The sequence below is a fragment of the Haliotis rufescens genome, unplaced genomic scaffold (genome assembly GCF_023055435.1).
Source record: "Haliotis rufescens isolate VD_foot unplaced genomic scaffold, xgHalRufe1.0.p SCAF_3, whole genome shotgun sequence".
NCBI lineage: Eukaryota > Metazoa > Mollusca > Gastropoda > Lepetellida > Haliotidae > Haliotis > Haliotis rufescens.
In genome coordinates, this window is record NW_025964001.1 from 38,015,137 (window position 1) to 38,032,448 (window position 17,312).

At 38.9% G+C, this 17,312-nt stretch overlaps 1 protein-coding gene across 1 annotated transcript in view; it reads right to left on the reverse strand.

Moving 5' to 3' along the window:
• Positions 1–499: 499 nt before the first annotated feature.
• LOC124118492 (calmodulin-A-like) overlaps positions 500–17,312 on the reverse strand; it is a 53,427-nt gene continuing 36,614 nt past the window's right edge. Inside the window, exons 3-5 of the mRNA XM_046480613.2 lie at positions 16,176–16,319; positions 3,536–3,775; positions 500–2,074 (exon numbers count right to left, since the gene is read on the reverse strand). Of these exons, the coding sequence (XP_046336569.1) occupies positions 2,046–2,074; positions 3,536–3,775; positions 16,176–16,319 (413 nt within the window). The 3' untranslated portion in view covers positions 500–2,045. The remainder of the gene's footprint in view (positions 2,075–3,535; positions 3,776–16,175; positions 16,320–17,312) is intronic.

A 17,312-nucleotide genomic window follows, 5' to 3' on the forward strand; every position in this document is an offset into this window, starting at 1 on the left:
TTTATATTTATATTATTATTAATTATTGCGATGCAGTGTAAATTTAAAAAGCAAATAAAGCATCATACATCGATTCAGCATATTAAGTTTAACCTCTTTGCTGTTGTTATGAAATGTATATGCAACATTGCTCCCAATCGTCTACATATTGAAAAATAGTACCACTGGTCAGGCTCTATGACTTGGTTGATGCATGTCAAATTATCCCAATCGTTTGAATCGATGCTCATAACGTCAATCACTGGATTGTCTGGTCCAGACTCGATTATTTACAGACTGCCGTCATATGGCTAGAATATTGCAGAGTCTGGCGTTAAACAAAAAAACCAAACAAAAACAACAACAACAACTAATTCACGTCATTGGAAGATATTGAAAAAAGGGGAATCATTTGATTTAGTCTTATGAATCATAATGTCAGTTGTACTTTTTCTGTATTTTGGAAACTGTAAAACAGTACCAACTGGAAAATGGTTTACATGTGATGACAACAAATGAATCAAGAGTATATGTTTTATTTATTGCATCAAATTGATAAATAGAAAGTAAAGAGCTTGCATGTCCAAACTGGAGTGACAACACGAATGAGAGCTCATGAACACATTTACAATATACATGATAAATATAAAACACTTTAGAGTATAAATACTGAGGTTTATTTGCTCTTTGGTTTTAACAATATACAACAAAATATTGGAAAACACGAAACACACGATCTAAGCTTGAGAAATTAAATGTCCTCTATCATACAGTAATAAACTAACTGATTAATTATTCTTGGACAAATGAGTAGACACTGAAGCTACCAGATAGTTGTGCGCAGTGGTAATACGATTGGATGACGCAGTATCTCAAAAGAATAGATGCTGACGATATTGATATATAGTGAACAGTCTTGGAATGACCATGGTGTACAGTGAATTCCCGTTCATGAGGACGGTACCGTCCTGAATGAGATCGTCCGGGGTAACATGTTTTCGGTTTAAAGAATGATTGCTAAGGAGCAATGTTCTTTCTACATATCCTTGAGTATGACAGTTTGTGACGCGAAGTATTAGGCGACCATTATATCGCAGACGCGAAAGTGATTTTTTTGTCATATGTGATCATTCAAATTTGTGATTAATTATAATAACCAAACAGATTTAATTTCTGTCACCTCCAAAGCAACCGACTATTAAAACTACGAGATTTATGGATAAAATGGCACATTGTGCTTAAAATTTCGGTTTTAAGAAATATATATCTACAGCCGTTGTCAAAATGTAAAGAAAAACATTTTTTCCGTAGTAGCACTATCTAAGTTGGTTATTTGCATTCCTTGGTCGTACAAAATGCGACGCACCAGATAGAAACGTACTTGTTGTTTTCAAACACTTAATAAATGGATTTTATAGGTTTTAGAACATCATTTCCAGTTCATGGCAAATAATCACCTATTCGAATACTGTTTTTAGTGAGAGTGATCTGTGAAGTTTTTGAATCATACGACCTATTATGTGGACGTAAAGTAACCTTGATAGACGTCACAAATGCACGAGGAATCATCACGTCAGGTCACGAACACGGGTGACTCGACAATAATCGGCCATAAAGGACTAAAAGGTCTGGATTAACGACGTTTCACTGTTTGTTGTTTAGGAAGGGAATCTTTAGCTGTTATTAACATACACTTTTACATTAGAAACGTCCGCTAGCCTTCACCAATACATTAGTGCAATTCATATTCATATTTTATAACATGCCATCAGGATGTATTGCAAAAAACTGAAAACGTCGAATTTAATTTAAGGGGAAATCTTATTAAAAATGATTATACATATTTATCTACCAAAGTCACAAGTTTCCAAACAGTGTATGTGTTTATCATAGATTCCTTAGGATCTTTAAACCATCTAACATGGAGTCGAAACCTATGGAATGTCAGACAAACGACCTTCCATGTGTCAAAACACAGTTAAGTCAAAAATTTAAAAGTTGGCGTCACGAATGAAGCAAAAGGCATGCCGGAAGTCGGTGTACGTTTCCATGGCGACGAATACTCTTCACCTGGACTGCATCATCAATACGAACTCTACAAACAAAAAGTATATTTATCAATAATGCAACGGTAGACTACGGGAACGTAATTATGTAGGGATACTGTAAAGGCCATTCTGTCCAAATGTCGCAATCTCGCAAATCGTACAAGAATAGCATAAACATGCAGATTGCCGAAACAGCAGAACGTCATCACGTGACATACACTGCAGGATAACGTATCGTCATTTCCATCTACAGGACGACGTACCGCCATATCCAGCCTCAGGACAACGTACCGCCATATCCAGCCTCAGGACAACATACCGCCATATCCAGCCTCAGGACAACGTACCGCCATATCCAGCCTCAGGACAACGTACCGCCATATCCGGCCTCAGGACAACGTACCGCAATATCCAGCCTCAGGACAACATACCGCCATATCCAGCCTCAGGACAACGTACCGCCATATCCAGCCTCAGGACAACGTACCGCCATATCCAGCCTCAGGACAACGTACCGCCATATCCAGCCTCAGGACAACGTACCGCCATATTCAAACTCAGAACAACATACCGCCATATCCAGCCTCAGGACAACGTACCGCCATATCCAGCCTCAGGACAACGTACCGCCATATCCAGCCTCAGGACAACGTACCGCCATATCCAAACTCAGAACAACGTACCGCCATATCCAGCCTCAGGACAACGTACCGCCATATCCAGCCTCAGGACAACGTACCGCCATATCCAAACTCAGAACAACGTACCGCCATATCCAAACTCAGAACAACATACCGCTATATCCAGCCTCAGGACAACATACTGCCATATCCAGCCTCAGGACAACGTACCGCCATATCCAAACTCAGAACAACATACCGCTATATCCAGCCTCAGGACAACATACCGCCATATCCAGCCTCAGGACAACATACCGCTATATCCAGCCTCAGGACAACGAACCGCCACATCCTACCAGTAGTGTACCCAAACTAATCCCTCTATTGTTTTACGCCTGACTGGGTTTGTTGTTTTAAGAAATGTTGGGAAACCGGGGGCACCCCCATCCAAACAATAACACCCGAGCCACCTACGTAGCTACAGAAAAAAAGTACTGTCTTAGCCAACTGTAGGACAATGCATCGTCATAATAAACCACCAGACACTGTACCAACGTCGCCAACCACAGGACAACGTAGCATGGGTTGCTGAAGACATATTCTACCCCGGATCTTCATGCTCGTCGTAAAAGGCGACTAACGGGATCAGGCTCGCTGACTTGTTTGATGCATGTCATCGGTCCCAATTGCGTGGATCGATGTTCATGATGTCAATTACTGGATTGTCTTGTCCAGACTCGACCGCCGTCATATAACTGAAATATTGCTGAGTGCGGCGTAAAACAACAAATCATCCAAACCAACCAAACCAACCAACATGCAGCCACCAGACCACCGTAGCAAACCACAAGACAACGTACCGTCATATCCAACTACACGGTAACATACCATCATAGCTGATCTTCTCATCGTTGTTCTTGTCGGCTTCTAGGATCATCACCCTGATCTCGTCGTCCGTCAGCTTCTCCCCCAAAGCCTTCATCACCTGCTTCAGTTCCTTAGCGTCGATGTAGCCGTCGCCATCTTGATCGAAAATCTTGAACGTCACCTTCATCTCTGGCTCCATTTGCGACTTCGACGTTTTCGTCATCACGGCTACGAACTCGTCGAACTCAATGGTGCCGTTCTCTGCACACATAATTATCATAAAGCTGAACTACAGATGAAATAAAGAAAACATACATTAATGATGTTTGTACATGATCAGAGCATGAATATGATCAATTTACATAATCGACCAACAAAGCTAAACATTAAGTATGAAAATAGATCTACGTTGATGTGAAGGTTAATCCACATGTCCAGGTTACGATCGTGATCTTCTCTCCCAAAACGTTGGGGATAATGAATTATAGATGCCATGATAGGTCGTCAGAAGAAAGATCAGCTTTGAAATAACTGCCAGATATGGAAAATTTTTGAGAACCAAAACTTAATGCACCACCACAACCGGAACATTGCATGTGTTTCCATTCAGTTCCTTTAATTATGCACGTGGGTAGGGGGTTGTTCTTCATTTTGACACTAAAGTGAAAGGTCGTCAAATAGCTCTGGCCCTTTGACATTGTCAATTATAATTAAACTCTCCACTCTTGCTTTAATGCAGAATCTGTGATAACAATGGGAATGCATCGTCTGCAGCGTGATGAACGCCTGAATGCTATTGGCATGCTTTTGAAACCAGTGAGAGGCAGCCAATATTTTCAATGTATCTCACTCTGTAAACTTTTGAACAGGTTTCTGCAGACAAAATGTTCATGATTACACAAAGAGCCCTAGGTCAACAACACAAATCCAGGATCGATTAAACCAGAAACCAGAGTTTAAGAAATCATGCCCAAACAACCACTCATCACTGTCAACTTGCAGCAAGCCTCCGGAATTCAACTTACTGAGCAGACGATTATCACTCGTCTACATGCAACTAACCTGCATGTTAGGCAACCACGTGCATGTAGTACCACCGTTAACAAATCGACACATTCTCGCCCGACGCTAATGTTGTTTAGAGCCTAGAAACTGGGGGAATCACAAATGTTCTCGTGTCATGTTTTCAGATGAGTCCAGATTCACTCTGGACTTTCTGGATAGTCGTGGACGTGTCTGGATGCATCCAAAGAAATTTCACGCGAAAGTCAACGTACGGAAACATGGCAGATGTGGGGGTGGATCTTTAATGATACTTGGCGGGATCACTTCGGCTGCCAGAACGCCAATGCATGTTGTCCAGGGATGGATCACTGGACAGTATTTTCAAGACGAAAACGCTCGTGTCCTCTGTGCACGTGTCATGACATACCACAAATAGAGAACATCACCTGAATGCAATGGCCAACATGTCAGGAACATGATTGGGAGATGTGTACCCCAGCGTCAAAATCCCCCGATAAGATAGTCAAGCTGTGCCAGGCGAAGAGAAGTGGGAAAGACTCCCTCAAACTGTCATTGGTAAATTGATTCGGGCCGTCCAAGGTCATCTCAAACGTTAACCTTTTAACAACACACTAATACAATATACATGTTCTGTTGATTGGCCTGTTGTGCCTAGTCCATATCCATCCATTATCACCACTTGATGTAATTCTATAAGCATCTGGTATTAAGGAGATAAACCTACTGTGTTTTGAAATTTTATGCTGGTACATCATGATTGCCAATAAAAGTGGAGTATGACTGAACAGCCGGTTTTTATGAGGGATGGATTTTATGAGGGATAGATTGATGTTTTATGACCTGTCAGTTTTAAGATTTCACGGCATTCAACGCCAGCATGTGTAAGAAAAGTGACAGCTGTGGCCCTGGCAAAGGGGTTCGTTAATGTTTTGCTTAATTGTGGTGTTCTAAAATGGATTTCATCATGTTTGAAAAGCTGTTGTGATCAAGTTCCTGTGCTGTGACTTCAGTGATGTTGGGACATCTGTTTGTGCTTCATATGTTTAAAAGAGGTTTCAGTAGGAAAAGGGATACCTCTTTTTATCCAATCAGGAGCAAGCACAGAATGCTAGAATATTGACTATCCCCTTTTTGCACAGTATATATTCTTATGTCACCATTTACGATCAACATAGAAGCTTTTCTTAATAGACCGTTGATACAACACTCACGTCCTTGATCATCCAGTGTATAACAGCTCTGTTCTATTGTGATAAAGACCCCTTTCCATTCGTTTTCATAACTTTGTATTGTGTCCAATTCGAATGACACTACGCTAAAATAGCCAACCAATCAAATTACAGGAAATAAATTCCATGTGTTTTCATAACATTTCGTTGGCTGACCAAACATTTCTATTTAGGGCATACCTCCTGAGGGACAACTGTTTTTGGATTGGCTGGTAATAGAGTGCTGTTTGTTTTGCGTTTTGCACTGAACGATGCCACTTATTTTGATTTTGTATCGTTGTGTACAGATTTCAATGTATTAATGATTAAATAATCAGTTTATGAAATTAAGTATTGACATATATATTTACATGAATTGACTTCAATACTGTTGGAGTTTATGGAGATATAAACGTAAAAAAACGGTGTGCACATGTTACACTACTGCCTAGAAGTTCATTCCCCTTACACGCATGGGCAACGCGTTACGCAACCAGTGTGCATCGGGTTGGTCACGCGTGTGATACCCGTGTGCAACGCGTTGCACACGGGTGTGCACCCCGTCCGCCACTCGTGTGCAACGCGTGACACACTCATTAGAGGGGGAACAAACTTTTGACCAAAGGAGGACCCGTCTTAAGCTGACCCTGGAGGTGGTAACAAGGAGAGAAAATTTTGTTATCCTGACGAAAAATGATAATACACATGTATTTGCTAATGTCTCCTTTCTTTATGTGATTTTGTGGGAATAACATGAATACTGTTGTGTTTAAATAGATCTGTCTTGTTTTATACGACCATTGCTTCTAAATCCGATGGTGTTAAGAGAATACATGGTCCTGGAACATGTTATTGCAATTGAAATGCTTTTATTGTGATTTGACATTAACCGTCTGTAGTACGACTTTCAGTGATAATATGTATGAGGTTTGGCGGCGCATTGTTTTTATTGGACCCTAATTACTTTATGATGACTTGGACTCTTTATCTCAGCTCCATAGCAGTGAGGCTGGGAAAGAGCAGCATGTAATTAATGAGGGTGGGTTATATCATTGGAGAGAATACTAATTACCGTACTACAGGAAGAGACCTGTAGACGTAAGCGCGGGGTTGTGTTTTAGCTGGCCGTTCGATAATGGCCGCCAGGAGAAGTGAGCTTTGACTGCGTCATCTAAAATAAATAGTAAGAAACAGCAGTGTTATTTTCACGGGTCTGTTGAATAAACTCCCAGCGCTACGGTCAATGTACCTTCTACTTGATCCTTGATACATCATTTTGGCATTCACAATATATAGTAATTCAACGTACAAAGGAGCACTGATCTAAAGCAATTCCGCGGGAGTAGTTGTTACCTGTGCATTACTGTATTTTCCCAGTGAGTACCCGGATGATATAGCAGAAATCTAGACTTGTTCGCGACCTGTGCTCGCCATTCGTAAGCGCATTTTTATTGAAAGGAGAAGGACGTATGGTCACATTGATCAACAAAAATGAAATACAGTTTTGGAAATGTAGGTATATTTGTGGGGAGCATCGGTAATGGTGATGCAGTTTTGGTAAGTCACTTGCTTGGTAATTGTGCGATCTTTGTGTACACTATTTTGACTTGCAACACAAAGTAAATATTTCATCTGAACATTGCTTATTTTACCGTGTGTATATGTTTACATTCAAAATGTAAACATATTTCACTAAGGAAATTTATTAAACGCCTAAATATTCAGTTTATTTTACAAATTAACTGAAAAATATGTCCATCTTTATTAATATGATAACGAATTCCAAAAATTTGTTTATGTTTAATATCATCACCAAGTACAGTACTGTATTGTTGGGCTTCTTTTCTTAGCATAATTAATATATTGTGATGTGTTTAAGCTCTTTTGATCGTCTTTATCATTTTTAGCCTCTCGGTTAAATAAATGAATGGATTATTCAGTCAATTTGTAAAATGACTGAAATATTTAGATATTTAATAAATTGCCTGAGTGAATCATATTTTACACATTGACTGTAACATATACACGCTTACAAAAGAAAATACTTGTGAAAACAACGTCTATCGCGCATCGAAAAACTTCCCAAACAAACGGAAAGGAACAAGAATGATTCTGTTCAAAGCTGCAGCGAATGAATGAAAACAAAATGCAAATATAATTATTACAACCTACCAAAGTTATAATGTATCCGGGAATATCAACATAAAGGAACAATATCCATTGCGTCTGCAGCTGTACAAAAATACTTATTCGATGTCAAATGTCTATGTGAGAATCAAATACTTTAATAATAATTATTTGGAAACAATATTTGGAATATATATGAAATATATTAAAATATTTAAATATATCGTTTTACACGTTATTTAAATGTATCGAATATTATAACCCGTGTTTGTTTCTTAGCTGATCACTTAGTTTGTTTCAATTGTTTCACATAGCTGCCAAGTTAGCTGAGAAAGCCCACGTGACAACTATTTTTATAATGTCCTCGGTTCTTAAAAACATACATTGAGTTAGATAACAATGAACAACCAGTCAGTGTATTATCGGTTACCCTTTGAACAAAGTACGTTGTTTTTACATCTGTACTTCACGCCATGATATGAGTGTATTGCCTAGGTTTAGTAAACCTACCTTCACATGTAAACACTTACTTTTGACATATCCACTGTGCAAGATAACAGTAATTAATCAATCAACGTATTTCCTGTTGATCCTTTGATGTCTGGGAATGATCAGTTGATTTACAAAAAAAGTAAAGCAACTGACCATACATCTCTTGCTGGGCTGCCACGCGCGTATCACATAACTCACATTCCACCTCACTTCAAACCTGGATTTAGATTGAATAATTACCCCAGGTACAAGAAAGACCAAATTTGAACCTTTATAATCTGAGTGGTGCTACAACTAAGTATACATGTTATAAATTCATTAACTGAGCAGCAAGTGAATTACGACAAATACACAAGTGTAGGGTTATACCAGAAAATGTGGATGACAACAAGGGAGTAGTAATTGTATCATCCACGCAATCCGAAATCCGCAAATGCTTTCACTCAGGGATACTTTTTTATTATTAAACTGTAACCATCAGGGGTATTTCCAAATAACGACATCCGATGAGTTTTCGCCGTTATTTGTCTGTTTGTTTAGGCTGAAGAAATTAATTACCATGCGCCCTTTGTTGAAATCTTCATAGATCACGGGTAACCAATCAGTTTTCAAAAATGCGTAAGCTTATTTAGCTGTCCTTGCAGACTGGTAGCCCAGTCTCTTGTCACGCTCGGTTGCGTTAACGAGCAAATTGACTCACGGCAGCTAGAAAGCCCAAGCGGAAATCCAAAGGTCTTATTACCTGAAGAATCAACCTTCATTTGCGAAATATCTACTGCTCTCAAAATTAAAGTCAGAACTTTCTAACCAAGGATTACCAGTTGAAACAGGTCGATGGCTGAACATTCCCAGGGAAGACAGCCAGTGTCCACTCTGTGAATCTATCGCTATGGGAGATGAATTGCATTAGTTATTCCAATGTGAAGCTTTTCACCAACGGCGATATGAACTCTTAAATAAGCAATATCTTAAGTTTCCAAACATTTAAGAAAATTATGACCATTAACAGTGTAAGAAATCTAAAAGGCCTATCTAAATTCCTTAACAATGTGTACAATACAATTGGTAAATTGTATTAGTATCCACGTATCCTATTTTTATTATTTTTGTTAAATTGTACATAATAAAAATTGTAGATAATTGTATGTCATGTTATTCTAAGAATAAATGAGTTTGAGTTTGAGTCCGACACCCGAGAAGAAGCCAGAGATTAGTGCCCCTTTGTGAATAGTTTACAATCATGTGTTTTAGGGTTAGCTGTGTTGGCTTAAACGTATTTTTATTTCAAAAGAAATCTGGATCGGTAAACAAGCAAAACTTGCTTATGTAATACCACTCCAGGTAACAACTTAACAACAGCTGGATATATATAAGAGAGTGATGAACATAAACATACAAAATGCACAAATGAAATACACGAAGCCAATACACTGAAGCAAGTGGTGTCTGTGAAATAAGGTAATGCAGTTTTCCTTTACTACATGCATAAAATTAAGCTACTCAAACCTTTTGCTTTGCTTTGACAATGATGTCGTGAACTGATTTAAGAAGAGTCATGTTTGTAGAACTGCTTAACTACTGCCACGTAATATCATTTTTAGACCATACCCATGTGTGTAGAAATACACAGTGTTTCTGATATTATCGTATTTTTTGACAGTTATAGAAAAAGTGAATTGCATCTTCAAGGTGATATCCACAAGTGCAGTCTGGTATGTCTGATACATGTCGTCTAAACTTATCAGCGTTTAAGTCACTACAGCCGAGCCTAAGGCGACAGTGGACAATTTGGCATGATCTATGAAAATATTTGAAGTCAAAATTATTAGTAATTGCATCAGAACGATTCATTAATGATTTGATTTCTTTTAATGAGCGAGCATTAGTTACTTCATCGGATAGAGGGTTCCGCAGGTTGATCATATCCAGAAGAAATTATTATTAAGCATAGGTCTGTGTTCTACATTTGATTGTTTGTATGTTGAATCTATTTCTAAGGTTATATTTGCTGTTATCAGAGAATTGAATATACACTTTTCAAATATTTTGGCTGAGCAACTTGTGAGTGCTACAGGTCTATAATTTGAGCATTCATGTTCATCGCTGACACTGACACCGCATCAGCCCGGCAGTGGACTTGACACAGTTATTTGCGCACCGATTATATAACTCCTACAGACAGGGTGGGGTGGTTGTTTAAAGCGAAACGGACGACCCCCGTCTGTTATCTAATAAATGCTGTGCGGCGCCTTTGATCTTGCCTCAAAACATACACCTTATAGTAGTAAACGACGATCAGGATGGCCTGGAAATAAACACAATTCTGTCTGCCCAGTGTATCCACAATTAACTAGAATGCTTCATATCCACAAATATATATATAGAAAATAGATATTTGCCCACAGCAAATATTCATTTGCTTAATTGCATCAGTATGGTTTATCAGAACATGTACAATGCTTTCTTACGCTTGGTGAGGCAGACTGAAATTGAACATTAGGATAACGTCAGCAGGGATAAAAGAGGTCATACCAAAGAACTTTAATTACTAGTGGAAAAGTCAGACATTCCGATCAACCACTACCAGGCCCGGCCGGATCACAAGGTTGACCAGATCAACACCCCAAAGGAACATCTCTACGCCAAACAAGGAGTCCCTTTCGTCATGGTGCACAAGAATGGGGGACAGGACATCGAGTACGACATCACAAACTACACAGACTTGTACTACTTCTTCCAGAGTAGTGGCGTACCGACCTCAAACCACTTCGTGGGGGGGGGGGGGGGGGGGGGGGGGGGGGGTGTGCACTTCTTTATTTAATCATTACGCTTTTTTACCCTAATAGTATAAGTGCTTCCCCGTGTGCGAGATAGGCTTAAGTCGGAAAGCGCACGTTAAATCTCCGAGGTACCTATCTACCAGAACTTTATTTGCTGTTCTGGTCATACATAAATATATGTAAGTTACGTACATGGGGAGGCTAGATTATTTACAGCTAACAGCAATATAGTGCAAATATTATGTTCAATAAAAGAAAACGTTGATAGATCTATAACACACTTTTTGTACTATTAAACAAACTGTGGACTTTTAAGACATTTTCGCTTATTGTAATAACATCTAGCTAACAAATCATGTCTATCTCTGAAATCCACAAGCATAGTTGCTGTCAAACCTAAAAAACATATTCAGGGAGGTCAGTTTTGACTTGCCAAGCACCTTAAGGTGAGTTTATTTTTAAACTGTCAAAAGCGATTGTCCCTTCAATACTAGTATATGGCTGGAAGCTGTTTCTCGGACTGTTATGAGTTATGATGTATTTTATGATATTACTGGGGAATGTTCAAATTAGTTAATGTCATTTAATCCAACGTTCTAACTGTCAACTGTCTCAACAGGACCATAGGTTTGGTTATATATCTCCTCCCTGTCTCTATGTCTTAAGTTGTTAATCGGTAACTGCGGTCCAAATGTATCAACTTATTCATCTATTGTTGCAAACTTGACTGATTTAAACATATCTAATTGATCATGAACTACTCAGTCAGTCAAGCACCTGTATCAGAAATGTAAAACCAGCCATGTTTCATGTAGTCCCAATATCACTGAAAAATGCCGATGAAACGTGACATATAAATTTACTCACAGACAATATATTTTTCGTGAGAGTGAAGCACAATTTTATTAAAGTTTTATTAACAATTTCATAAACTATAATAATATTAATATTAAAATTCATCATCACTTGCCAAGTTTATGAACATGTCCCCATTTGGGAGATGTCACATATAAACAAGGATTCGAACTAAGTTTAATCGTCTTTGACACTGAGGTTTATCCCCACTTTGCCAGCAAACTGCAGAAGATAAACAGTGAGTGAGCATCGTTTCTATGTTTATACAAGAAAAGATGTTATGCCAAAAACGCTCACAGTAGTTAGTGAGTAAACTCACGACCTGTCATGACCTGGTTGAGTGACTTCCTCCAATCAACGTGAAAGGATTACCCACAGAGAAAGAAAGGATTAAAGTCACCCATAAATCTTATCCTAACGTAGTACTCCAACTTCTAAATGCCTCCCAAAGAAGGATTAAAATCCTAAATATATCCTATCTACGTGGTATAGGTACTCACAACCTCTAATAATAAACTGTTACGTTTGGTATCCCCAGCAATACTCACTAAGGTCATTGGGCAAATGTAAAAATCACAAACCCTAACGAGATTCTGTCTACATGGTCACACCCGGTGATTGTGAAGATCTCAAATTCTATCAACAGTCAGACAGCATGGCTGTTTATATTCATTTACAACATCCTCTTATAATTAGTATAAAAGTGTCCCACACAAAACCTTTTATTTATTCTTTCAAAATACAAAACAGAAAGTGGGGTGTGGGGAAATGGGACATATTCCTACGTGAAATAATGAGACATTAGTAGTGGTGACGGCTATATCATAATTGTACTGTCTAAAGTATACATTTGGCGAACGAAAAACGTTATATTTGCAATCAAATGGAATGACTCGTGTGGGCAAATGAATATGTTCGCAAATCCACAAACAATCATTTTATTAATGGCGAACATTTACCAACCCGCGACAATCGTGTCAACACGGGGGTTCCCCTAGCATTAAACTTGCATCTAAATTCACTACTGTTCTACTGTCGGCTAGCCACAATGGCTAGACGGGACCCTAGTGGAATGGTTCATGCCATAAAAGTCTAACAACCGAACACTAATTAAGACGGGCCGACCTTGTATTTACGGTCTGGTGAACACAGCTCAATGGCCGCTCATTAACTCAAATTTCACATCTCACTGTTTTGTTTTATCTCACTATTCATTTGATAATTTTGTCAACTTCAACTGGAACCCGGACCCGTGTTACACGCGTGGCACACGCGTGTGCAACGGGTTGCACACGCGATGCACACCCGTTGCACACCCGTGTGCAACGGGTGCTCACCCCGTGTGCAACCCGTTGAGCACCCGTGTCACATGCGTGTAACACGCGTTCTCAACGCGTGTTAGGGGAATGAACTTTTAGGCAGTAGTGTATGCTGAAGTTATGGCAAGTGGGTCCAGGGTATTTATGATAACAAAATGGAGATACGATGATAATCGTCTATGCAACACTAAAGGGGTACTGTGTATCCATTCTTTTTCTGGGGTGGGTCTTTCTGGTTACTGGCTTGACATTGAGGCACTTCTCAGAAAGATACGACCAAACGTCATGAAATCTCGCGATCCCAATATTCACTTCCAGGGCATTTTTTGCTTAATTTAGCAAGTTTTTCGCTCACTGTTTCATCAAGAGATGACAATTTTACAGAAGTTGATCCTATATCTAAGCAGCAAATAAGCATCATACATACCTATTTCTGGTGATTAACTGCTCAGTCAGATTGAATCAAATGTTCACAGATTCAATCTGTTCATTAATTACCGATATAGTTTACACCATTATTAGTTTGAAAGATGCTGTCCCAATAATCTGACCAATGTCGTATTATTGTTGAATTATTAAGTATTTATTACAAATTCATCAAGATATGAACAATTCACAAAGTTGACCCCTCCCCCAACTATATTATTCAAATAACTAAAAATCTGCATTCTAACCGCAAATGAGTATCATGTATACCTATTGTACCTTGTATACCATCTTCTTTACGTCGCACAGCAGTTCTCCCTACCATACACGATCAAAGGCTTTTGACACATCACAAAATATTATGCAATAATACCCCCTGGTTTATCTAAAGCATAGCAAACATTATGATAGAGTTCAATAAGTTGATGAACCGTGGAAACCTGACTGATATTTAAACAATAGCATATTTTCAAGAAAATAATCAGACATATATTTTAAAACTACTTTTTCAAATATCTTACCAACACATATGATTAGCGATATGGACGATAGTTAGACACGAGCATTCTGTTAGTTTTCTTGAAAAACGGCATCACATATGCCTTATTCCACATGGAGGGATATATACCAGCTGACAAAGTGGTTTGCTATTTGAATCTGCAATATATTATAATAATTGGTGGCTTATTCAGTCTGGCCGTCATGCTTTGTTTCCATGGAGACTTTTAATTACATCAGATGTGTCTGTTTTCGTCATCCTAATTGTATATCAGAGACTAAACGTAGGTGGTTCAAAGAATGGTAAGAGTTTCTTTCTCTGTATTTGTTTAGAGGACAACTCTTGTTTAACATTTCTGCTTTCCCTATGTCCGAGGACACGGTTTGATCATCATTTTCATTGGGAAGATCGTCACGATATGGCTGAAATACTGCCGATGTGACGTTAAATATTTACTCGCTAACTCATTTATTAGGAAAATGTGAAGGGACAAAGTTTGGTTTTCCAGAACTTTTAACAAGATGACTTTCCAGTATGAAGGCTTGTTTTTTCTGATACATGTGACCTAAAAGGTTATCCAAATACGATTAAAATGATTCTTTCGCGTAATACTTTATGTTATTTACTTAATATCTGCCGTTAAATCTCCTCCTTATTTATCCGTAGTGCCTTTTTTCTCAAGCGATACCATTTTCTTGATTCTCTTCTAAGTTCAGAATTGTACCATGGCTTATCATTGGGACGAATTGTTATTTCCTTAGTAGGTATGCACTACTTTACATATTGCTCTGAGTAAAGATGAAACATATTGCACTCTTTATCGGTATTTTCGGGATTTTGTAATATGGTATTCCAATCAGTAGTATTTGTGAGCATATATGATATATGTGAGCTTTTTATGATCTCCTTTTCCATAGCATCATACGTCTCTAGTATGGTTAACCCCAAAACGTTTGGAATCCTTACACATGCAGTGATTACGTCAGTAAATCATGTGCCACAAAGAGGCATATCGGAGGTTCATGTAGTTTGAAGTCCATTATGTACACATTGTCAGTGGTGGAGAAAACAAAATGCAATAGCGGTGGCGGTCGAAGTCAGACAATTCAGATCTACCATCGCCTCGAAGATCGACATCGAGCTGTAGGAGCTGTGAGAAACATGCTGATCAGATTGGTCTGGATACAAGAAAGCTATTCAATCAGGGTCCTAAAACAGACGTACAGAGCAAACAACTTAATTCAGCAAATTAAGCTAAAAGTTCCGAGGACAGCTCAGAAATAACCCTGGGTCTTAAAAGAAGTGTTAACGCCTAATTGTATTTATTTGGTGATTGGTTTTCTTTCAATGATTGGTGCATTTGTTCGTTGGAATATTGTCAGTGTTTCATTTGAATATTCTTTGCAAAAACAGGCTCGTCGTTTTTTACTAGTTAGTGAGTGAGTGAGTTGGGTTTAACGCCGCTTTTAACAGTAGTCCAGTTATATCACAGCGTATCAGCTTAATGTGGGAGGAAAGCCCGAAGTGATGCAGGTCTCTGACTTTTACCACTTCGGTGATACCCACGAGCACGGGAATGGCGCTTACAAACCTAGAAACATAATCGGGGCGAATCGGGATTCAAACTCACAATTATCGGTTTCTGGCGTGCCGAAGGGACGCAACTCTGCACAGCGAATCGCGGCGCCTTAGATGACTGGGCCACCCATGCCCCCGTTTTTACTGGTATGTGGCTACAGATTGTTCCCTGGTTTTTGTTTGAACCAAATTTCGTTTGCTACCAGTAGTGTGACACGCTGTAGACGTTGTGCATCTCTAATGTTTTCTTGATGTATGTTCCAAAGCACAAGCACATGTGCTTGTTACCAGCGGTCAGGAACAAAAGGGCAAGTAACAGAGGCCTATTCGTTGTTCTGTTGAGATACTTACTGTCTATGTCCATGTTGGTGATCATATCCCGGACTTCGGTGTCTGTTGGCTTGATGCCAAGCGACCTCATCACCGTCTCCAACTCCTTCGGCGTGATGCGACCATCTTTATCCTCGTCGAACATGGAGAAGGCCTCGCGGTATGCTGTAGAAAGCAACAGGATTTCAGGATTTGGGGTAAAGTGTAGAGGTAAGGGCAGAATTTGTTTGGGGTAGGGGTATGTTCTGCGTGATAATTAATTGCTTTGTGATATGTAAACATGTTACACAAACATATATATATATATATATATATATATATATATATATATATATATATTGCATACAGTAAATACATTTAAATGGTAGTAAATTATACAAGAATCTATATGTCACATTTAACAAATAAAAGTAGCAAAACACAATGTCTACAATAAGAAATTGCTTTTTTTGAAAACGTAAAATACTATAATATATGTACTGACATATTAATTCGTAAAATAATATTTTCTGCGTGTTGTGAGTAACCTTTGAACCACGATACTGAACTAGTTAAATACATGTTACTATCATAACATAAATATATATGTATTGAACCAGAGGAGACCGCTTCCGTGGTCTAGTCGTAAAGCGTCCGCCCGGAGAGCGGATGATCCTGGGTTCGATCACCGACCGTGTCATACCGAAAGACGTTAAATGATGGTACTTGTTGTTACCCTGCCCGACGCTCGACATTAAGGGCCAAAAACAAGGCCTGGTCGGCTCGGGGTCAATATACTGTGTCTGAGTGGGGTATTCATGTTAAACTGCTGCATGGCATCCCAGATGGCGAGCACTATAAAATATGCATCAGTCCGGACTAGTACAAGCAGCCACACACACACACGTCCATGCACATCGCTTATATAAGTGCAATAATCTTGGAAGCTACGTTAAACCCCAGTTCACCTCACCAGAACCAGGGGGCATATTCTGCTCCCTTAACTCCTGGAATACAATTGTGTGTCGTCCAGTTTTACCCAAAAATATCTGTTCTCTTGTCATGCATATTCTGCTCCCTTAACTCCTGGAATACAATTGTGTGTCGTCCAGTTTTACCCAAAAATATCTGTTCTCTTGTCATGCTGGATTTGTTTGGTTCTAAAAATGTATGGACTCT